This window comes from Corvus cornix, chromosome 2 (assembly GCF_000738735.6).
Source record: "Corvus cornix cornix isolate S_Up_H32 chromosome 2, ASM73873v5, whole genome shotgun sequence".
NCBI classification, from domain to species: domain Eukaryota; kingdom Metazoa; phylum Chordata; class Aves; order Passeriformes; family Corvidae; genus Corvus; species Corvus cornix.
The window spans coordinates 152494695-152518195 of record NC_046333.1 but is presented as its reverse complement, the minus strand read 5'-3'; the positions used below and the strand labels follow the sequence as shown (position 1 = coordinate 152518195).

General features: G+C 50.2%; 1 protein-coding gene across 13 annotated transcripts in view; it reads right to left on the bottom strand.

Annotated features, from left to right (window-relative positions):
* The window catches only part of ADGRB1 (adhesion G protein-coupled receptor B1), a 283118-nt gene that overhangs the window by 193610 nt on the left and 66007 nt on the right, over positions 1-23501 (bottom strand). For all 13 annotated transcript variants that reach the window (XM_039548691.1, XM_039548694.1, XM_039548698.1 and 10 more), the window contains one exon: positions 8618-9537. In XM_039548691.1, coding sequence (XP_039404625.1) covers positions 8618-9365 — 748 coding nt within the window. In that variant the 5' untranslated portion in view covers positions 9366-9537. The remainder of the gene's footprint in view (positions 1-8617; positions 9538-23501) is intronic.

Below are 23501 nucleotides of genomic sequence, written 5' to 3'. Positions count from 1 at the left end.
AGTGTCTGGCATCTCCCTACACCAGGACAATCCTGCCTGTGGGTACATTCACATGCACAGCATCCCTGACTTTTGGCCTGGTTGCCTCACAGGGCACTAATTCTAAAGCCATGAAGCTCTGTGCACACTTGAACTGCTTCCTTGCCCTCCTGAACTCTGGGCTGGACACTTATGGAGGTCTAATGGCCAACCTGAACCTGTCCTGGTCATCCATCCCCATGGCACATGCCCTCCAATGCCTTTCCTCCACACCTCTACTTCTGACCAGAGTTGGTAGGAATGGGATTCTGTTGACAGTCTTGGTCACAAGTTTAGTTAAGTTATGGGAAGGGGATACGAAAACTAACCCTCAATTTCATCCGGCAGGCACTTGGGATACAGACCTGCAATGAAATGCACACAGATCACTGGATAAAGCCTTCCATGAGGACGGGTTTAATCTGGGAGAGCAGATTAAACAGGGACATGTGGTGGAATCACCGTTCCCCTTGTCCTATCTTGGCCTCCAGTAGATCCTGAAGCAGAATCTTAGGGTAGGTCGTTTTCTGATCAGTCTTGGGGTCTTAACAAAAGCTGAGGGGCCAAAACCTTGCATCTTGGTCCTTCAGACTTCAGATTCAGGAGAAGAACCAGAAAAATAGTGTCAGCACCCCTGCTCCCAGCTGTTTCTCCTGTTTCAGTGCCATACACTGAATTTTATCACCTTTCTCTGGTTTGGGCACCCTCAAAACAAATATACCAGAACTCTTGTCCTCAAAACAAACAAGTAGGGAAGTGTCAGCTTCCAAATCCCAAAATCCAGACTGGCAGAGACCAGGGTATCCCCCTCTTCATCCAGGCAAGGCGACAAAGCCAGAGACTTGCACCAGTAATTGCATTCCTGCCTCAGGACACAGGGAAGGATCAGACTCCTCAAAGTGCCCCAGAAACAGCGGGATAAAGCAGCCACGCTGACAGGGCAGCCCAGTTTCTTCGGGAAGCTGGAGCTGCAGCTTTCACAGCCTCCAGGTCCCTTCTTTACAGCTTCTAAACACCGGGCAGATCCCAAGTCAGTAACTGTTTGTTTAATGACACGGACCGCTCAAGACCTATTGAGAGCATTCAGCTTAATGAGGTGTGTGGCAATTATCGCTCTATTGAAACTCGAGCCAGGGAACACAAAGAAATATATTTAAACTCAACAGATCTGCAGTTCTGGTGTGCTAAAGGACGTCCTTTCCCAGCCTGGCTGTCTCACCGCGCTGAAGGATAAAAGATGGGATTTCAGTATCGGATTGTTGTCTGCAAGAAGAGAGTGTGCCAAAAGGAGATTCAGCGGCTGGAGGTGACATTGGCAGAGCCACTCCAGGGACACGCAGTTGCTGAGTCCTCCCCAGGATGCTTGCTGAGAATTCCAAACCAGTTGTCTAACCTGTTTATCCCGGGCTTGCTCCAGGACTGTCCTGGGGAACGAGGGACTTGCAGGAGATAGAATCAACACCCGTAGATGCTGTCAAAATTTCACTGATTGTAAGAATGGGAAGATATGGGAAAAGAGATGAAGCTACAGTGGTGTTGGTGATGCTCTGGAAGTGCCACCGAAACCGTGGAAAAAAACAAAAAACTCTCCAACAGCATTTTTAGTGTTGGAGAATCGAGGCATTACTTTATTCTGGCCAGGATGTTGTTCTGGCCAGGATGTGCAACAGAAATCATTTCATCCACACATAGCTGGGTTGTGCAGAGAAAATCATTCAATTGCACAGGAATTTTAGTTGATTTTTCACATACTTATACAGTCAAAACTCATAGAAATTTATTGGTTCAATGCTCATTGGTCCCAAGTAGTGCAGTTCTTAGTATTTGGGTTCCTACTGGATACAGATTTCTTTGCCTCTGATGCTAATTAGGTTCTCATTCTTGGGTTCTTTTATCTCTCTCTTTCCAGACCAGGGGTCTCAGACCATGCCAGGGGTGATCTTTGGAGTTCTTTAATGGTGGTTTATGGTCGTCATCTTTTGTGTATCTTCTCTGCTACCCCCAGTCTGTTGAGATGTTCAGCTCATCAGACCTCGCCTGGTGGAACAGTTCCCTGAAAAGAAACTTCAACTCCTTTCCCCCAGGGCAAAAGCGAACAAAATTGACTAAAGTTACATAAAAAATTTTAAACTTTGTATCATTTCCAACAGAAGGTTGGAAAGAACCCTAAAGATTGATGCATTCCAACCCCTTGCCACAGACAGGGACACCTTCCTCTAGGCCAGGTTGCTCAGGGTCCCATCCATCCTGGCCTTGAGCACGTCCAGGGATGGGGAGTCCACAACTTCTCTGGGAAATAAGTGCATTTAGTGCTAAATAAGAGCATTTAGTGCTGAAAATGACACAGAGTCCTTCTCCCCCCCTGGATCTGCTGAATCTCGCAGGCAGCTTGGCTAGACATCATCTCTGCTGAGTCATGGCTCTACCCAAAGTCTTTTGCACCTGGATAGAGGAAGCCAGCAGTGAAAAGGGGAAAACTCCCTTTAAAGGAAACCTGAAGGAATCCCAGAGCTCTATCAGCTGTGAGAGTTGGGATCCACCAGGTCGGAGCTCAGTGCCAAGGAAATCCAGAGAGTTAAGACGCCGCACAGGTGAATCAAACAGCTAAAAATCTCCATGGATCCAGTTCCTCTTACAGAAAATATTTTCCATTTTTCAGCCTGCTCCCATTACCTAAATATATCAGATATTCAGGATGGGTGGTGAAAAGGGCCAGATATTTGGGATAAGTGGTGAAAATGGACAGGAATCCCTCTGTGCACCCTCCCTTTGAAGTGTCAGCACCATCACCCTCATTTTCTGCAGTTGTAGATGGAAAACTACTCTGGAGATGTGATGATTTTGACTCTGGTGTTGGTGTTTCCCTGCACCTTAATTTCACCTTGTACTCCCATACAAAACATTTTGGGGTGACTGCTATGGAACCTGAATACGAGAGGATGTTAAAAAATTGAAAATGAAAAAAAAGAGAGAGAGAAAAAAAGGGCAAACTGAAAAGCTGAGCCTTTCACCGGGCTGCCACTCATTAAATTACCCGTAAAAGTCCCCGTCTCAATAATGGGAGTAGCTGCCTGTGAAACTCCCTCGGCAACCGGATGTAAATTCCACCTTTGGTCTCCCTGCGACAACGACAGCGCATTGAGCCGGTAATTGCTGATGTTTCTGCGTTGTGATCATGTCCACAAGCTGTTGGGTTCACAGTGGAACTGATCGCTTTGCTCTGCTCGTTTTTCTCCACCCCATCTCCGTACAGACACACGCGGGGCTGGATTTAGTGCTGAAAGCAGCCGGTACACGGGGAATTTCTGCCCTGGCACTTCACAGTGCTGCTGCGTGCTCACAGCACTCCGGCACTCCTGTGCTCATGCCTAATTCTCCCTGGGGTCCCGTGATGGGATGGACGTGTGGGAATGCTTCCAACTGCACCAGGGGAGCTGTGGGCTGGACATTAAGAAGGCTTTGTTTACTGAGAGGGTGGTCAAAAATCAGAACAGGTTTTTTAGGGAGCTGGTCGATGTCCCATCCCTATCAGTGCTTAAGAAGTATTTGGACAATGCCCTTATTTAAACTTTTGGTCAGGCAGTGGGACTAGATAAACATTGCAGGTCTTTTCCAACTGAAAATACTCCTATTCTATTCCATTCCATTCCATTCCATTCCATTCCATTCCATTCCATTCCATCTGCAAGGTCTTTGACAATCCCAGAGGAGAACAGTGGGGCAGGCAGGGCTCATGCAGGTCAGAGAGATCTGAGTGTTTAAACTGAGCCAGAACACCCCGTTCCAGCGCCCAGGGAGGAGCTCCCCACATTTGCCTCATCCATAAGCACCCTGTGACCACAGGCAAGAGGGACATTCCTGCCAGGAGCTGCCCATATGGGTGCAGTGGGGATTCGCTGCAGGTGACAAGGTGACCTCTTTGGCACATGCCAGGCTCTGTTCTACCTCCTCCTCCTCCTCCAGGAACTGGGAAGGAGTATCAGGTCTTGTCAGCTGCTGAAATTTGGACTAAAGCTGGGGGGGATGTCAGGTGAAATCTCCAATGATTTCAGCAGTTCACACAGGAAAATTTTACACATGAGCAGAAATCAGTGCTTCCTTGCCCCGTGTTTTGCTGTTGATCTCTCACCCCATACAACCTCCGCTCTCAGGGATGTCCAGATCAGACAACAGGGACAAACACAGGTGGAGAAGCGAGGAGCTGGAATGCTGCACACCTTCCAGAGAGGCAGTGAAAATGCACTCACCCAAATCCCTTTGCTGTTTCATTGGCAAATCCAAACCCGAGGCCAAACCAAAGCCAAACACCTCTGTCTGCAAGCTCAGCTGCTCAGGCCTGGGGGATTCTTGCTGGAGGAAGAGCGAGTGTGTCATAAAGAGCTGAAGATGTCAAGGAGAGGTTTGAGATCTGCCCCTGGGCAATTACTCACAGCTCTTTATCAATCTCTGGAGCTTTCATGGCCACTAAAGCCCATCTCAAACATAGTAATGACTTATCAGGTTATCTCTGCCCTGGGAGAGATTGGAGATTTGAGGTGAGGGGAGCTGTGCCACCCAAGATGATTTCTGCAGCAGGGAGGGTGGGAATTGATTCATTTCTGTGCCTCTGGTTCCTCTTCCACACCATGGACCCCATTCAGGAGCCACTCAGCCACAAATCCAGGCAGAAGCTCAGCCCTCCTGAGGAGACCAAAGCATGTTTTTACCAAAGAGCTGTCCAAAAATGAAGTGAAACTTCCCAACAACAAGAGAGGTTTGGAGGGTGTGTCCTGCAGTGAGAGATTTATGGACTCCAGCTTACTTAATGCAGCAGAGGTTAAGAAGGAATTTGTTCTTGGGCCTCTCCAAACAGAGATCAGACACTCTGAGACATCTTAATCAAGGTTACAGAGGTGGAAAAGCATCTAAAAGTGGAAGATGAAACACCACGAACAAAACAGAAATGATGAGCATGTGTGAGGAAGGGGGATTTGATTTTGTTCAGAGCAATGAGGATGGCAAAAGAAGGGAAAATTTAGCAGGAAAGGCAGGAAAAATCCTCAGCGCTTCAGTCTAGCATTATAAAAACCCCTCCAGCCCTGGAGCCACCTGATTTATCATGAAACAAATAATATATTTTGGGGACACTTTTAGCCTTGATTTACAGTCAGCATCCTGGATCCCCCTAAGATGGAACAAGAAGAGCAAAAGGACCAGAGAATGATGTTTGCCTCTTTGGGCCACCGAAATGTGACAGCACTGCAATGGCCTTCCAGGAACAGCTCACGTGGAGACAAGACTAATTAGACATTCATTAAGTGCCTAACTCAGCACAGCACTTAAGCACACATTTAACCTTCTCTCATTACAGGGTCACATCGTCATCCCTTTTAAAGCTCCAGCTCCGATTACAGAAGCCAGCTGACATTTGGGAGGGTCACAAGCATTTTCAGACCCCGAAGAACCAATACCCAGCACTTCAGGAGGTTTTCCCTTCTTCAGTCTCCTGCTCTTGCACCACAAACTTATTCAAGAAATACCAATTTGCATACCAAAACCAGGATTTACATCTAAACACAGGCACCTACAAACAAACCTCTGCCTTCTTCCCACATTTCCTGAGTCAGCCAAGGGAGATCTGATAGCGGCCAGTTATCAACAGTTCCCCTGTTGAATTGTCTTCTCCTGGAAAACAATCCCAGTTCAAGCCTCCCTGGAGTAGCAGCTGGAGGCAGCTGCCCAAGATTTCAAAGCATGTCCTGCTGATCACCAGGACAAGCTCCTTGTGCAGGAAGACCAAAATATCTGAGGGATAACCTGAGGGATTCTTCTGCAACCCACCACTGCCTGCTGTACCCTCTGAAATATCTGTGTGGGACAGTGAGCACAAAGAGCGTCTCACTAAACCTGGGAAGCAAATTTGGAGCAGTTTCTCCTTCCTCCAGACACTGAAGAACAGGTGCTGCAGATAAGACAGGGTCACTTTGGCAGAGTTTCTTTGGGAAGTCCCTCAATAAATGGTCATCAATTTCCCTGTGCACCCGAACCAGGTGTAAAATCACTGGCCATGAGTGCAAACAGTCTGTCAGTTATGTTTTCTTGAGTGTCCCTGTAGTTCTGGAGCTCTTGTTGTCCCTATAGTTCTGGATCCTCTTGGAGCGAAGCTTTTCACAGGGATCTCACCCACAGACCGTGAGCCAAAGCACAGCTGTGTGCCAAGGCAACACCTCGTTGTAGATTTGCACCCATCCATTCGCTTTGGAAATACCCAAGGAATAAAAAGGCACATTAGGGAAAGTCAAGTTTCATATTTCAGGATGGTATCTGGGTATCTGGCAATTCAAAGGGTGGTTTGAGTTGGAAGGGACCTCAAAGATCATCTCATTCCAACCCCTGCCATGGAATTCCAAATTCCTTTTTGTGCCTTTAAAGTCATCAGAGTAGATTAGTACAACTCACACATGCCCACTTGTTCCAAGATGAAAGTGTTAAGACAGGCCCAGAAACAACAAATGACTCAGAAAGCAGCAGGGAGGGAAAAATAGCGATGATAATAAAAAAAAATAAAAAGGCTTGTTGGAAAAAAACCTGCTACAAATACAATCAGAACAGCAACGAGTGCAATAACCAGCATCAGCACTTGGAAATCAGGAACCCTATCAAAATATTCCACCCACAAAATGCTGTTAAGGGATTGCTGACTCCCTGTCCAAATTGGATCTCGCCTCCATCTTCCTGATCAAGCCTTTGCATAAATCAAAACAGACACAGTGACAGACAGAGCAGCACATGGAGAGCCCGGGCACCCTGCAAGCATCGTTGCTGTGTGGATGGCATCCCACCAGCACAGACGATAATTCCCTGTCTTCAATATGGAGCAGATGTGAGCAGCCAGCAGAAAAATTATCTCCACTCTACAAATATTTGACACCCAAAAAGGATTTTGATTCAGCCACCCTTGAGCCTCTTTCATATTTACTTTGTGGGAACATTCGGGCACTCGAGCTGGACTAGGAGAGATCCCTACAAAAGCCAATATTAAGCTTGAATGCTTCAGGATTTGCTGAAAATCTTATTTCAAATTTCACCTTTGGTTGCAGTGAGAAAGGTCACACTGCTTGGGTGGAATGCATAAATCACCCAATCAGCAAATTCCAGGCATGACACATGACTGAACTCCGAGGAGGCTCCTCACGAACTGTTCACACAGGAGAAAAGGGCATTGCAAAAAAAAAAAAAAACTAAACCCAAATCTGGGGAGTCTTGTGTTCGTGGCCAGGGAGGGAGGCACGGCTGAAGAACTAATTTGCAGGATTTATGGCTCGGCTGTGCCTTCATGTATTGATTCACAGATCAGCGAGGAACAAAATCTCCTGCAAAATACACTGACGAAAGCACGAGTACCTGATCATATCCTAATCTCTCAGCTAATGCCAGGTGCAGGCTGCAGGAAAATCACTCTGCACAGCCTGGATCTGTGCCCAGCCACCTCCTTCCTACTGCAAGCTAATCTGGCCTCTTCCCCTCAACCCTGAGAAATTCCACCCTCAGCTGGGGTGGAAAAGTCAGGAAGGATCCCCAAATTCGTGACCCAGACAGATGTCAACTTTCTGCTGGTGGCAGAGGACATTTCAGTCCAGCACCTGAAGAAGATGAGATCTTGGGGTGAGGGTCAGCTGTGGGTCTGAGGCTCACGGAACTGGAAGCTCCATTCCCTGACACCTGGATTCCTATTTAGCATCACACCTCTGCTTTACGTAACCTGCATGCTGGCAGGTGGGGTGGGAGCTGAGAATAAACACCCCAGAGCAGACCTGACACAGGTAGTGAGAAAAAAGCTTCACTTTCCGACCCCCCGAGTCCCTTCTGTCTGCTTTTTCCCTGGCTGTGTCAGGTCTCTGGAAGGAGCACTTCCCTCCCCAGACCAAGATCAGACCTCAGGACCATCCCACCTTGATTCACAGACCTTTTTGTCATGCCTCTCCCACCTCCCCGTCCCTTCCCAGCCCACACCATACTCAAGACCTCAATCAAAACCCAGTGACATATCTGAGGAACAAGCCACAGCAAAGGCACCAAGCAATCCCCTGGAAGCAGCGTGGTGAGTTTTCTTCCTGAAAGCCTCCAGAAGGAAAACGAAGCTGAGAACAAAACGAGAGTGCCTTCTGTTGCCATCCCCGCGAAACAGACCCAGGAATTAAGTTTTCCCTAGAAATTAAAGTGGTTGATAGGGCTGCTGAGAGCAGCCTGCCTCGGGAGGTACCTTGGATCCTGCCTTTTCTAGGACATCTGTAATTATGTTGGAAAACTGCTCAGCCTCAGGTAAGAAGCTCCCCCTCAGCAGCTCGGAGGCTGCAGGAGTAAAACAAGCAATGAACAAACCCCGAGGATGAACAAAACAACTTGGGGAGTATTTAGGGGCAGCTGATTTTCAATTCCAGTCGCAGGCTCATAAAGAGCCTTGGAGGGTTCTCTGACCTTCCTGTTGATTGGGAAATGAGGTTTCCACGCCAGGCATCCACAGATATGGACACAGAGGTGACGGGGACAGTGTGAGACCTGTGAGAGGAGAGCCCAACCAGCCCTCCCTCCCCAGCACCCCCCGCCACCCTCCACTCACCCGGGAACTCCGCTCCATTGCTGTCCTTAGGGCTGCTCACGCAGTTCTCCAGGTAAATTCCATCCTTGTAGCAATCTTCCTTCTTCCTGGTGAACCCCAGGATCTCGCTGGCCTGATCCAGGACCTCCCCTCCCGAGCAGGAGCACGGGGTCTGCATGATGCCACACGGGTGGGAGCTGCTGCTGATGGCCAAGCAGGCATCCAGCCACTTGCAGAGCATCTGGCAGGCGGCTTTGCTGGGGTTCCTGTTGCCCACCACCAGATATTCCACCGAGAAGTCCCTCTCCTGAGCCTTGGTGGGCTTCCACCGCATGGGCCAGGTGTCCACGCCCGGCGGGGCCGTCTGCTTCATCTGCAGGAATTGTTTGTTGGACTGGAGGAAGGCAAAGCGGGTGGAGCCATCGCAGAGCTTCAACACATCGTCAAAGCTCTCCATGCCCAGGTAGGTGCGGGTGGACTCCAGGAAGGAGTCGAACTGGTAGGTGCGGATGTGCTGGTGGTCACATACGCCGGAGGGTTTGAGGATCTTCATGTACAAAGTGTACCTGCGAGGGTCGGGGTTCTGGATAATCCAAGAGCAGAGAGAGGAGTTCAGTGGGAAGACGGCGAAGGAGGAGAAATACCCAAAGAATTTCCCTTGGACCAAAGTGGTGCAGGGAGTTTGTGCCAGGTCCAGAGCGACCACGGTCCACACAAAGTAGAGTGGCGATACCAAAAGCAGGTTCAGGGCGGATCCAATGCTCCTCATCCTAGGTCTCTGGTCCTCTGGAACTCAAAGTAAATGTCAAGCAGGTGCCAGATCCTGGACATAACAGGGACCAGCTTAGAGGAAAAGCAGAGTTTAAGAGGCTCTGGATCTGAAATCAAGCCGATCCTCCCATGTCTGGATTTGAGCTCCCTCCTGTGGCCATAAACAACACCTGGAAAAAACAGGGAAGGGAAGGAGGAGGGGAGAGAAAGAGAAGAGATTTGGGATTTGGGGTTTTTGGCGGTGTTTTGTTGTTGTTGTTTTTATTAACCCTTCACAAGGCTGAGAACCCACACAGCACTCCCAGACCCAGCACTTCTCACGGGGGGAAGATGCAGCCCCACATCACCATTCCCGCACTTGGTTTGGGGTGATCCCATCCTTGGGGTGTCCTAACCCCCAGGAGGGGCCCAACTGTGACTGACCCGGGGTGAACACAGCTGTGACCTGCTGTCCTTCCCAGTGCCCTCTGCCCATGCAGATCCCTCTGCTGAGCCAGCAGAGCCTTGGCTGTGAATTTTAACCATCTCCCCAAAGAAAACAGGATTGGTCTCTGGGTTAGGGAGTCTCCAGCTCTCTCCATCCCAAGTGAGCCAGGATGCTGGTTCAACTCAGATTTCAGGATGCACCTGGGGAGGGTGGGCTGGAGGTCAGCATGGCCAGCTAGGCTCTGCCTCCTCTCTTCCCTCTGCCAGCAGTTGGTTTTTAGCTTCTTTATGTCTCTCCTTTTCTCTCTCCCTTCCACCAAAGCAGTGCAGGGAAGGGAGCTGTTGTTCAGGAACCCAGCACTGGTGTAACCCTGAGGCCAGGCAGAATAATGGATGGAGCTGTACGCCCAGCACACGAGCAAAAAAAGGGCCAAAGAGGCAGATTTTATGTCTTCCCACACCAGGCAGCCACCCCTCCTTCCACCCCTGAGTGCAGGACACCCCAAAGCCTGTGGTGCTGTAGCCAGGCTCAGAGCATCTGCAGAGAGTGAGAGCCCTCTGTGCCAGTCCCAGGGTCTCCTTCAGCCCCCAAAACCCTTCATCCAGAGTAGAATCCACCCTGCAATACCCTAAGGACGCATTCCCTGCAACCCTCTCTAGCCCAGATTCCTCCTTCAGCCCAGAGCCCTGTTCCCCCTCCATGACAAAGAGGATCCTCTGCACTCATGTAAATCTCCCTCTTTCTTACCCCAACAAAAGACTCTCCTACATCCCCTTCCCTCCATCTCCTCTCTTTGCAGGAGAGAAGAGAGAAAGGAAAACAGGATCAGTAGCAGGACTTTCCTCATCATGGACTCCCATCCGTGTCCACCCCCAGGTCTGGGGACGGGCACTGATAACAGCTGCAGGAGGGGCAGACCCCCGGAGAGTAGGGCAGGATTTCTCCACTGCTGATCACACAGCCATGGGGCCTTTTCGTTCCCACTTTCCAACCTTTTTCCCTTCCTCCCCTCTCAGCTCACCCCAGGTAGAGAAAATCAGGAGTTTCCTCTTGGGTGAGGCTTGCCCTGCCCCTGCAGCACTCGCTGCCTCCAAAACAGCGCTGCCGCCCCATTTCCAAAGGACAAAGGGGAACCTGGGAGGAAGATTTCCTCCTATCAAGTCAGAAAACTGCCGTGATTTCAGGAGACTTCGCAGTTCATAGTGAAGCAGGTGCTCAAGGCCCCTGCATTGAAATGCAAACAGCCCAGTTCCTGAGGGCAAAACATTACCCTGGGCTGCAACCCACAAATAATTCCGATGTGTTTCCCCACGATTAGGGTGGCACTTCGAGGAAGGAATTAGGGTGAAAGTCTATGGAGAGGGGCATCTACATCCAGGGGAGAGGGAAAACACGTCTTCATTGCACCTCCAGCCCCCGTGTCCCCACTGCTGTCCCCACTGCTGCCATCTCCCACCCCATGCCAGGCTCTGCCTTCCCAGACTGCAAACAGAGGGACCTTCCACCACAGCCGTACAAATTCCCAGCAAATCCACAGTTCAGGCAGCCAAACCCAGCCCCAGGAGAGACTGAAAAATAGGAGATGAGAAGCCCACAGACCATCCTGTGCATCTGGGAAGAGATGAGAAGCTAAATGCACCTCCACGTTCACTCAGGTTCTCTCCCTGCTCTATATCAAAGAGTTGTCTCTGCATCTTCTTTCTCCTGCCAAAACCTTTTCTTTTGGGCAGGAAAGGGTTGGGGAACTCAAAAGTCAGACCTGCTATTTGCAAACTGTGTTTCATCCCAGATTCAAATCACTGCAGCCCCTGCCAGCAGGTTCCTGAGTGTGTGTTAGACCTGACACTAATCAGCATGGAGTCCAAATGCATTTGGACTTAAATTTTTTACAAGTCAGATCCCCACTCCTGGCTGCTTTGCAGTCTACAAAGCTTGACAGTGCAAATCTCCCCTTGCCAGGCTCCTGCCTGCCTCTGGAGCCAGAATTCAGGAGTGAAAAGGGGATGCAAACCTGGTCTTGCTTGCAAAGAATAGAACAGGGATCTACCAAACATCTTATAAATTTCCTGATTAGCAGGAGGGGCTGCCTAGATAGGACTGTGAATGCCCTAAATATCAGATTTGGGAGCTGAAAGGCTCTTGCTTTAGCTGACCCTCTGAAAGGGGCCACTGGGTCTCTTAGGACAGTGCTGGAACAGCTCATTCTGTTTGCAAATCCAAAGTCTACCCGACCTTGACCCTGATGAGCGAGCCAGGGATCACAGAATTATGGAATATATTGAGTCAGAAGGGACCCACAAGGATCACAGAATCACAGAGTGGGTTGGGTTGGAAGGGACCTTAAAGATCATTTTGTCCAAAGCGCTGCCACAGGCAGGGACACCTCCCATCATCCCAGGTTGCTCCAAGCCCTGTCCAACCTGGCCTTGAACTCTTCCAGGGATGGGGAATCCGGAATCTCTCTGAACAACCTGTGCCAAGGCCTCCCCACCCTCCGAGTAAAGAATTTCTTCCTGATATCCCATCTAAACCTGCCCTCTGCTAGCGGGAAGCCAATTCCCCTTATTCTGTCACTCCCTGCTCTTGTAAATAATATCTCCATCTTTCTTGTCATCTTAACCTCTGGTCCAGACCAGAAACTTGCCTTTCCTGGTTGGAAGCAGGAGCTAGCAGTGCCTCCATAGCAACCAGATGATGAGGAGACAGGGTTTGTTTTGAAATCCAGTTCCTAATGGTGACTTCAGTGCCTGGGATTCAGCCCAGGCCTCCTGCTCTCCACAAACTCAATTTTTCTCACACTGACCACAGACCTGCTTCTGTCTGAGGATGTGGTGAGCACAAAACAAATGCCCCCTCACTGCCCCTGTCAGGGAAAAGCACCGTAAAAGCCAACAAACTTTAACCAGACCTGTTATGGTTGTCAGGTCTCACAATTGATTTCCCCTCAGTGCAGTCACATCTGGCAGGTTTCCCCATAAAGAGCATAAACATTTTTTTTTCCTCTTTCAACTAATCCCTGCTGAAGTGGGAATCTTTACTCAGAGCAGGAGTGGATGGGCAAAACCCCCTCCACACCTGGATCTTTGGCTCGACAGGTGTTGGACCTGGCAGGGAGGGAAGATGCAACAGGCACCTGAGTGGCTGCTTGATTTCAGCAGAGATCCATCTCCTACACTTCCATCCCCAAAAAAATCCCAAGGGGGACATAAAACCAGAGGCTACAGCCTGCAGCTGGGGAAGTTATTGAAGGAGTGAAAAAACAGATTATTGCAGTGTTGGAGGTCACATTCATATGGCACACAGTCAATTTTGCCCACATTCCCATGGTTTTTGCCACAGTCAGTGTCCAGGTAGCCTGGCTGTTCCTGGAATTTTGAGTGATGGAAGACATCCCTGCCTGGTCCCATCCTTTGGCTCCAACTTGGAGCACACAACACCTCCCCTGCCCTTTCCTTCCATCTCTGCCTGGGAGGTGGGTCTGGCAGAGCAAAGCCTGGGGACAGCTGGTGACATTGGAACACCTTGGGCTTGTTTCTCAAGGACAAACCAAAGGACAAAATTATTGTTGCCCTTGTGTGTGTGTGTGTGTGCCCTTGGCAAAAATGGTTTTTCATCCCAAGAAACTCACAGAAAGAGACTGAAAAGTTTGGTCTGAATGGTCCTTTTGCCTTGGTCACCTTGTGCAGCTGTCAGAGGTGACAAGGAAGGGGATTATGAAGAGCTGTGAGCCACCAGCGAGGCTCCTGCACCCTCACACAACTCAGAACTGCCCTCACGATTTTTTCTACCTCCTTGCTGAGCGTTTGCCATCCCACTCTGGCACCCACTGGATCAGAAACACAACCTGGGACAGCCCTTCACAGCTCAGATCAAAACCAGGCAAGGACTAAATCACAGGTTACATCTGGGCTGCCCAGGGGATTTAGGCATCCAGTTTGCACTGGTCCCAGTGAATTTTGGAGCCCAAGGGGTGTAGGCATACAGTTTGCACTGATCCCAGTGAATTTTGGAGCCTGCAAGCCACAGAATCATCGAATCAGTAAGGCTGGAAAAGATCTCCAAGGTTACTAAGTCCAAGCTTTGACCAGACACCACCATGGTGGGCCCTGTCTTGCTGCGGGAATGATCCAGGTCTGAGCTGGATTTTGCCACCACTCTCGTTGTTCCTGCTTGATTTCTGCACAAATTCTGCCCACCCACAGCCACTCTGGGGAGTCAGGCAGTGTGGGATGTGTGAGCAGGGATCAGGGCATCCCTGATTTTACCCACAACTGCCTTCACCCTCTGCCTGAATAGCCCCACAAGCCGATTCACCCCATCCCAACAAGATCTCCCTGATGGACACCTTCAAACTGGCGTGTCCAGCTCTGCAGCTGTGCCCAGCCCAGGGATTTCAGCTCTGCCTGGGCAGGAGGAGCCTGTGGGATGCCGGCAGTGCTGCCATGTCCTGCTTTCCAAAGTCCCTGCATGGCACAGTCCTCCCACGAGGGAAGGGTGACATCGCTGGTGGAGCAGCCACCACTTTTCCTGGCTGTGCTGGTGGCACTCCTGGAGCAGCAGCCTGGATGTGGCCAATGGAGGGCACTCTTAGACATGAACACAAACACACACACACACAAACACTCCATGGAAAAAGAAAGAAAAAAAAGGGGGAAAAAATGAAGATGACTGCAGAAAGGGCATCCTTGCCCACTGCTGCCTGTAGGACCATTCCCAACACCTGCTCCCTGATCTGTTCCCACCGGTCCAGCAGTTCCAGCTCCCCTTTCTCTGCCCACTGGCTCCAGATGTGCCACTGTCCAAGATTTACCTCCCTCTGCTTTTCCTTCTCCTGACTTTGGTGCATGGCTGACATCCCAGCAGGGTGAAAACAACTCTCATCAAGCGAATCCTCCTTTCCTGGGGCTTCCCATTTCCCTGTAAGAAGGTCCCCAGACATCACACTAAATATCCCTTTTGCCTGAGGCAGAAAAATGCCTGGCCCTGAAAAGCTCGTCCCTTGCCACTCTGAGGAAACACAGGGAAGGAGTTTGTTCTGTCCTTATTCACGAGGAACTGTTAGCAGGGGGAAAAAAAAAAAAAAAGCTGCAACAGCTTGGAAATTTTGTTTTTGCGAGGGAGCAAAGCAGAGTGGAAATGCCTGGAAAAACACGGTGGCATCTGTGAGCTGACAGCACAGAGAGGAGTCAAGAAGGGCTCAGACCTGGGTGTTGCTCAGCTGCAGTGGCTCTGCTGGGCTGCTGGGCTGCAGGGAGAGGAGTTTACCCTGGAAGGCACCCAGGGAGCTTGGTCAGGTCCTGGAGCAGCACCTCTACCATAAAATCAGTGCTCAAAATCAGGGTTTTTCCTTATTGTTATTTTTTATGGTCCATTTTCCATCCCTGGAAGTGTTCAAGGCCAGGTCAGAGGGCTTTGAGCAAGGGACAGGTGTCCCTGCCCATGGCAGAGGGGGTGAAATTAGATGATATTTAAGGTCCCTTCCAACCCAAACAACTCCATGATTTTCCTAACACAGATTCCTGCACAGATCCCTCACATCCTGGAATATTTGCTCCATCACTGTAGAGACTGATGTGCTACCCCCTGCCTCTCTCTGAGTCTCCTGAGTGCAGAGAAAGCCAAATTTCACCTGTCTGCTGTGCTAATAAATTCTATATATACACACACCAGCATCCTTCATCCCAAATTTCTCCCAGCTCCAAGCGGGAAATGCACTCGCCTTAGGGGTGGACCCCAGCAGATGCGGAACAGCCTGCAGGAACAGCATTAACAGGGTGGGGAATGTTTGATTCTGTGATGGGAATTGGCTTGTGGGGCAGGATCCTGATCCTATTTCAACTGTCAAAGGCTGCAAGAGGGGATTTGGGGAAAGGGAGGGCTGGGAAATGGGAAATATCAGGGAATGGATCATCCTGGGGCTCCCCAAGGGGCTTTCAACCACAATGAGGAAACTCCAAAGCCCCTGAGCTTTGGTTGAACCCTTGCATCTGTGATCTCCTTCAGCATTGGCCAGATGGGGAGACACAGTCAGGGGGAGCCAGAGGCCAGATTTGAATCCTGGCTCCAGGATCTGTGCACACTGTCACTGAAGCATCTCTGCCAATTCATGCTTCAGCTTTCCCACCTGAAAAGATGGATGTGAGAAGAATCTTCTGCTTTCCTTTAGAGCTCCATGATCTGAAGATTTCCAGCTGAGTGCTGGAGATGATGATTCATTTCCAACCAGCCAGGATTTCATCCCAAAAAGAGATTAATTTAAAGACTAAGCATCCCCTTATCTCAATCCACATCTATTTTTGTCCTCAACTTTCCTCTACATGGGTGCAAATCTTTTGGCATTGTCTGTTAGGAGCCCTGACTGGACTTGGAGTTTCTCAAGGACTTTATAGGGCTGGCTTTGATGTCCTTGCACAGCAAAGTCAAGGAGCACGTGGGGGTTCTTGGCAGAAGGTTATTGACGGAGGTCATAATGTTACACCTTACCCTGCCACAGTTTAAGGAAAGCAGATTTAAATCCCAGTTTGAATGGGATTACAGCAAGCCTGTTATGAGTTCCCAGGCATTTCCTCATTCCCAGGGGAATACACAATGCTTCTGATCCTGGTAAGATCAGTCTTTCCTCCATGCCAGCATCACCCATGATCCCTGACTGGCCCCACTCCCACCCATCCCCATCCCCACCAAGAAATACCATGGATTCTACACCAGCAAATCCTAGAAAAATCCCGTTTTCCCTGCTGCCTTGTTCCTGACTGACGGTGCTCCCAGCCAACCCTTTGGGGTCTTTTTCCCTACATTACCACCCTGCTCCTGGTTGTGAGGGTTACACAAGAGGGCCTCTGAGGGCAAGGTCATCCTAATGAGTGAACAGGAATGCTTCCGTCGTTGCTCATTTGAGCTGGGAACCGGGATGGGATTGATTGGGAAACCGTCTGGAGGTTAAAAGCACTGGCATTAGCTGGGGAGATAAGTGGGAGCCCCCCGGGGATAGGGGCTATTTAGGGAGGGGCTTTGTGTGCATGGTGAAGCTCAGGCTTGCACAGGGACATGTGCAGAGGGATGTTTGGCAAAGCTAAAATTGGGCTTTGGGATTCATGGGGTGCATGTCCTGACACTGCTCATTTCTGTGTCCCACATAAATCACATCCTCAGGCTCATTCTCTGGCCCCTGAGGACGAGAGCCCAGACACAGCTCCTGGTCCTGTGGCTAAACTGCCTGTTCCCAAAGCAGAACAGCCTTCCACAGGGTTTAATGTTCGCTCCTGAGCTGTACCCAGGCATGGTCTGGGGTGGGGATTGTTGGCTGGGGTAAAAACGTCACCAGCAAGCGTCCTGAGATGTGTAAGCAGTGATGGGAAAATGTTTCAGGCCATATTTTAGGAAGAAATTCCTCCCTGTGAGAGTGGGGAGGCCCTGGCACAGGCTGCCCAGAGAAGCTGTGGCTGCCCCATCCCTGGAAGTGTCCAAGGCCAGGTTGGATGGGATTTGGAGCAACCTGGGATAGTGGAAGATGTCCCTGTCCATGACAGGGGGTGGGACTGATGATCTTTGAGGTCCCTTCCAACTCAAGCCTTTCACAATTTGATGATTCCAGATCCTGGCTCTCTGGAGTCACTGATGCAGAGATGGCTACAGAGGACAAAGGAAAAGGAGGTGCCTTGGCCAAGAAACTTGGATCTCTGCTCCTGTCCCACCTGTCCACACACCTGGGATGGAATAACAGCTGGATTTGGAACTTCTCGCGCCCCATGGCACCTTGGAGCTGGGCTGCCCAAGGGAAACCAAAGGAGATGAAGACCCAAACAGCTGGTTTTGCAACGAGCTCTGGGCTAGGATCTGCATGAGCTCAAGTCCTGGTGCTTCTCCCAGTACCAGGAAAGGAGATTTCCACTTTGCTGCTCTCCAGCTCGTAACTGGCTGGGGATGATCAGCAGCAGGAGATGACCAGAAGCCTTTGACCAGCCCCAGTGTAGGGAAAATTTAATGTGGGCTCCTCTTCTGATTCTTTCCATGGCTTTGAATGACCGTGCCTCAGTTTCCCCCCACCAGACAAACAATGTTTACACTCCCCCAGTGATGGGGATAAATTTCCCAGGCAGCAGCTGGGAAAAGATGGAAAGACTGCATCAGAGTCCAATTTTACATCAACCCTGAAGGTGCACCATGCTGTTTTTGAATGCTGCTGTCTCAGCAAAGTTAAAACTGGATTGGGAACATTTCCCCTTCTGACAACAGGAATTCAGCTTGTAATTTTAGGCATTCAGTTTCCAATGCCCAGTGAGGACGTCATTAGATTGCACACAGAAGGACCGTAAGATCCTCTTGCTCAGATTTGCAATTTTCAGCAAGAGGAGGGTGGAGATTCAGGCTGTGGCTACAAAAGACACTTAAAATACAGGTCCTTTTTAGTAAAACCAGAACTGTGGTCATCCCTGGACTTACTTTCACTGTCCACAGAGTGAGTACCACAAAAGAACTGGGCTGCTTTAGCTATGGGAGAGATTCCATCTGCTTCCACAAGGTCTGAAATGAGGGGCTTTGGAGTCTCTGATACCACACTAAAGTGGGCAAATAGGAACTTCCCAGCATCACGGAGATGACAGAAATACCTGAGCTTGAGCAGGGTGTGGAACCTTTCCATCAAGTTGAGCACAGCCCCTGAAGGTGGAGAGAAAGACGGACAAAGCAAATCCCTTTTAAAACCCCAAGTTTCCATGGTTTTGGATCCAGCCATGACCTTGAAGCAGCAGAAGTCTGCAACCCGCACTTACAAAGGAGAAGAATGATAAATAAGTGCATTTCTGCAGCACCCCAAGGTCCTCAAGGGACATAGGGAGCAGCAGTGAATTAAGGCTCGTGACGCAGGGAGCCATCCTCGCTGACCCCAAAGCCTGAGCACAAACTAAAGGAAGTAGTTTTTCACCAAGCTCATAATTCAGTCGGGGACCTCATTGCCACAGGATGCTGTGGAGGCTAAAGGCATAAAAGGGTGACAAACTGGATTAGGGAATCTGTGGAGGAGAGGCCAATCCATGCTGTTGAGCACGATGGTCTGGGTGCCAGTGCCAGTCTGGGGGTGGCTCTGTCTTTGCTTTTCCTTCAGCCTTTCATGGGTCATCCAGATGGATTTGGGTGGCCCTGGGTTGGTACAATCCCCAATATCAATACAGACTGGGGGATGACAGATGAAGAGTAGCACTGAGGAAGAGGATTTGAGGATCCTGGTGGATGAGAGGTTGGACACGAACTGGCAATGTGAGATTGCAGACCAGAAAACCAACCAGATCCTGGGATGCCTCAAAAGAAGAGTGGCCAGCAAGGTTAGGAAGGTGATTCTGCCCCTCTGGTGAGACCTCAGTGCTGGATCACTCAGCACAAGAAAGACGTGGATCTGTTAGAGTGGATGCAGATCTGGGAAATGATCTGAGGGCTGGAGCCCCTCTGCTGTGCAATCAGGCTGGGAGAGCTGGGGTTGTTCAGCCTGGAGAAGAGAAGGCTCCAGGCAGACCTCCTTGAAGCCTCTCAATATATACAGAAGCCTTGTAAAAAAGAGACAGAGGCTTCTTATCAAGACCTGTAGAGATAGGACAGGAGATGATGGTTTTAAACTGAGGGAGAGGCAGGTGGATATGAGGAAGGCATTTTTTATAATGAGGGTGGTGTGGCCCTGGCACAGGCTGTTCAGAGAAGCTGTGGCTGCCCCATCCCTGGAAGTGTCCAAGGCCAGGCTGGATGGGACTTGGAGCAACTGGGGATAGTGGAAGGTGTCCCTGCCCATGGCAGAAGTTTTGGAGCCAGATGACCTTCAGGGTCCCTTTCAAACCAAGCCACACTATGTTGCTGCCCATGGAAGCAGGGGAGTGGAGTAGATGATCTTTAAATATCCATTCCAAACCAGTCTGCCCTATGATTCCATGATTCTATGTCTCTTATTCCTTCCCTAAATAACCGTTTTTGATTTACCATAGAAAGGTGCAGGGATATTACATTAAGCCACAAAAATTACGTCCACACTGCCAAACCATCTACAGAGCCTGAAACTAAAACGAGTGTCACAAGTCACATCCATGTTGTTAAAACTCCCTCCCAAAATGGGTTGGCCTCATCCATCCTCTCTCTTCACTCTGTGGGAAAGCAGCCCTTGGGATGGGTGCTGATCTGCCCTGACCTAAATTCTTCTGAGTGTCATGCTCACCCCCACGCAGGGCCGTGCCTGAGCTAACCATGCTGGACAGCAAAGGATCCTGCCTGCTCTGCTCCCTGGAGAGTCCCCTTTTCCTCGCAGACTCCTCAGGGCAGGAACTGCCTTCTAGGCTCCCCCGTAACAAATCCTAGGATGCTGGAATGCAGAGAGGCTGGCAGAGGGATGCAATCACAGCACAGGCGTTAACAAGCTGGATTATTCCTCGCATCTCATCCATCAGTCTCATGACAAGCAGTTCAGGATTTGCATAAACGAGACAGATGTACTCTGTTCCCCTTTCCAGCCCTCTCCCCAGGAACCCTTGAGCAATGTGACGTGGGAGAGAAGATTACCGGTGAGGGGCAGGCAGGGGGGTTATTGGGAGGCAAAGTTCTTCCTCTCTTCTCACTTTCTTTGGCTTTGTTCAATCAGAGGAGATGATGGAGGACGTTACGGAGTGATTTGTGCAGCACTGAGGATGTGCTGGTTCGGGGCTGGGGTTAGTGAGCTGTCTGTGCGCAGCCTTGATGAAGGGCTGAAGGAGGATGGTTTATATTTATTCTGAGGAGGGCTTGGGTGATGCTTCATCACAGGCATGACAGCAGAATCTGGGATTTTTACATGCTCCTTTATTTGTATGAGTATTTACTTCTGGCTCGGAGGACAGGAAGACAGGACTGAAGAGCTGGAGGGCAGCTGGAGGTCTGCAGATGGGAGGGCTTAAATTTAGGTTACTACACAAGACCCAATACCTTGGAGGGGAATTCAGCTACAAAGCCATGTGCTGGCAGTTCTTCTCGCCCCATTTCCTCTAGAGGACAATTTTGAGGCTCTTCCTCCTGCTTCCAGCCCAGCAGTGTGTAGGGAAACGTGAGCCCCAAGTGTTCCTGGGCAGCCCTGCAATGGCAAACCCACCTGTGCAGCACAGGAACCTGCCTCAGGAAGCCAGGAAATGGAGGAATGATGATCAGTCCTTCTAGAAAGGTGCCAGGAGGTGACAATTGGTGCCTTTTTTGCCCAGAGGATAGATTGACCTGGCACAGTAGAGCGCAGTGGAAGTCCCCAGTCTCCCAGAACAATCCCTGGAGGGGCAGAGGCATCTCCACAGGGAGTGCCAGGCTGGAATCCAGCACAGGTAGGTTGGGAATGAAAGCCCCCACCTCGTGCCAGACACAAAGAGCAGATGGCCCTCCTTTGGTTCCTGAAGAATGGGAGTCCACCTGCCAAATCAGTGCTAATTTGCCCTTTTGCTGTCTGTCTCCACAGGCTCCGTCTGTACTGCTGAAAAATTCGGAGCAGGGGCTGTTCCTTGGCTCTGGAACCAGGCATGACACTGCTTGTAGACACACCCCAGCCCTCCTTCCCTCTGAGAGGGGCTGGCCTCATCCCACAGACCTGCAGGAGAGAGTCCCTTGGCTCAGCCATCTGCCACGCTGTGTCCTGGCACCGTCTTGGGCCAAAGCTTCACCAGGGAGCATGGAAATAATTAAACGGTCTGGATGATCACGGGACCGCACTCATGCCTGCCTGCAATCCCTCGTTTATTTATCAGGAGAGATGGAGCCTCAGAGGAGTGCATGGACATGGACAGCAAACGTGGGTGTTCTCTCAGATGTCACTGGAGGAACTGAGGGGTGGGGGAGATCAGAGAATCATAAAATCATGGAATGGTTTGGGCTGGAAGGGGCCTTAAAGACCATCCAGTCCCCACCCCCTGCCATTAGAACAGCCTTCCACCAGACCAGGTTAATCAGATCCCCATTCAGCCTGGCCTGGAATTCCTACAGGAATGGAGAGTCCACAGCCTCTCTGGGAAGCCCCAACTCTCTGATCACCCTCTGAGGAGCAAATCCAGGTATCACCTGTGTGGGGTCAGGTAGACTTTTTCATTGGAGCCACATCAATGGGGGAGCTCTTCCCTGTCTTACCCTTCTCTGCACACAAATTATCAACTTTTGAGTAGACTGTGACCCTTGCCAGCGTCAGCAGCAGATTAGAGCACTCCACTCAGCACTCAGCATTCCTGGCCCAAAGAGCCAGGTGAGGAAAAGCTTTAATCCAATTTTTTTTTGTCAGGGCTGCCCTTTGGGAACTCACAAAAAGCCGGTAAATGTGGGTAGGGTGGGTAGATCCTGGTCAGGCGAGCAGGAGCATAAAGTTTGCTGCCAGTGCTTTTCATGAGAACTGGATCAGTGCTTTTTCCCTCTCCCTCTCCCTCCTTCCCTCCTTCTCCTTTGCCTTTGCAAAGTGCGACAGCATGGGGATGAATCGCCTGATTGTGCGCTCCTCTTTCCCCCACCACGCCACTCCAACAGCAGGGCTGGGGGATGGAAAAGGAGCCCAGCTGCTTCTTGTGGGCTGTTCTCTCTCCACCCACCAAGCACTTTAAATCAGACACAAATTAACACCAACTCCTGGCATCCTTTATTAGTCGGATTGCCTCAGCCTTAGTTTGCTTTGCTTCTATTTTCTATTTTAATATTTCGTATTTTTCCCTCCCAGTCCCACCTTCCTGAAGTGCACACCTAACAATAACAGCAGTGCACTGGAGAGCAGGGATGGCCCTTCAGCTGCTACAGGTAGTTCTGATATCTGATTTCTCGAGCTTTAAACCACGCACTGTGCCCCAGTAGGGGACAGCAATCCCTCAAATGTCTCCTATTCCAGGGATTTCCCCCCCCCCCAAGCTGCTCTCGAAGCATCGTTCAGGGAGAAACCCCATGCACAAAGTCACGAACGTGATGAACGTCACCTTTTGGGTACTGAGTATTTGTCATTCCATCTGAGAAGGAAATTATGTAAGATCTCTTCTCCAGCACAGGGAATTGAGGTAGCTGAAATTTGACTGCCTAATGTGGGATACGGTGCGGGCAAAAACCTGAGTCCTCTGTCGCTGCAAGGGATCACTGTCTCCAAAGGCTCCACAGTGGCTGAAACAAAAAGAGATGTTCCCACACTCTGAGAAAGGTGGCACCAACCTGGTCACTGATCCTCATCATGATGGGACCCCAGGACCAGAGTCTAAAGAAGAGCCATCACTGGTGGAGACACACAAATGACTTCATGAAGGGCCACAAACATGGTCAGAGGGCTGGAACACCTCTCCTCGAAGACAGGCTGAGAAAGCTGGGGTTGTTCAGACCAGTCAGAGAAAGGAAAACTCTGGAGACACCTCAATGCAGCCTCCCATTGCCTTAAGGGAGCTTATAAAAAGAAGGGAGAGGAACTTTTTACATGAGCACATAGTGACAGGGCAAGGGACACTGGTGTTAAACTGAAAAAGGACAGATTCAGACCAGAGATTAAGAAGAAATTCTTCCCTGTGAGGGTGGTGAGGCCCTGGCACAGGTGCCCAGAGAAGCTGTGGCTGCCCCATCCCTGGAAGTGTCCAATGCCAGGTTGGATGGGGCTTGGAGCAACTTGGTCTCATGGAAGGTGTCTCTGCCCACGGCAGGGGGTTGGAACTTGATAATCTTCAATGTCCCTTCCAACCCAGACCATTCCATGATTCTGTGATCACAGGG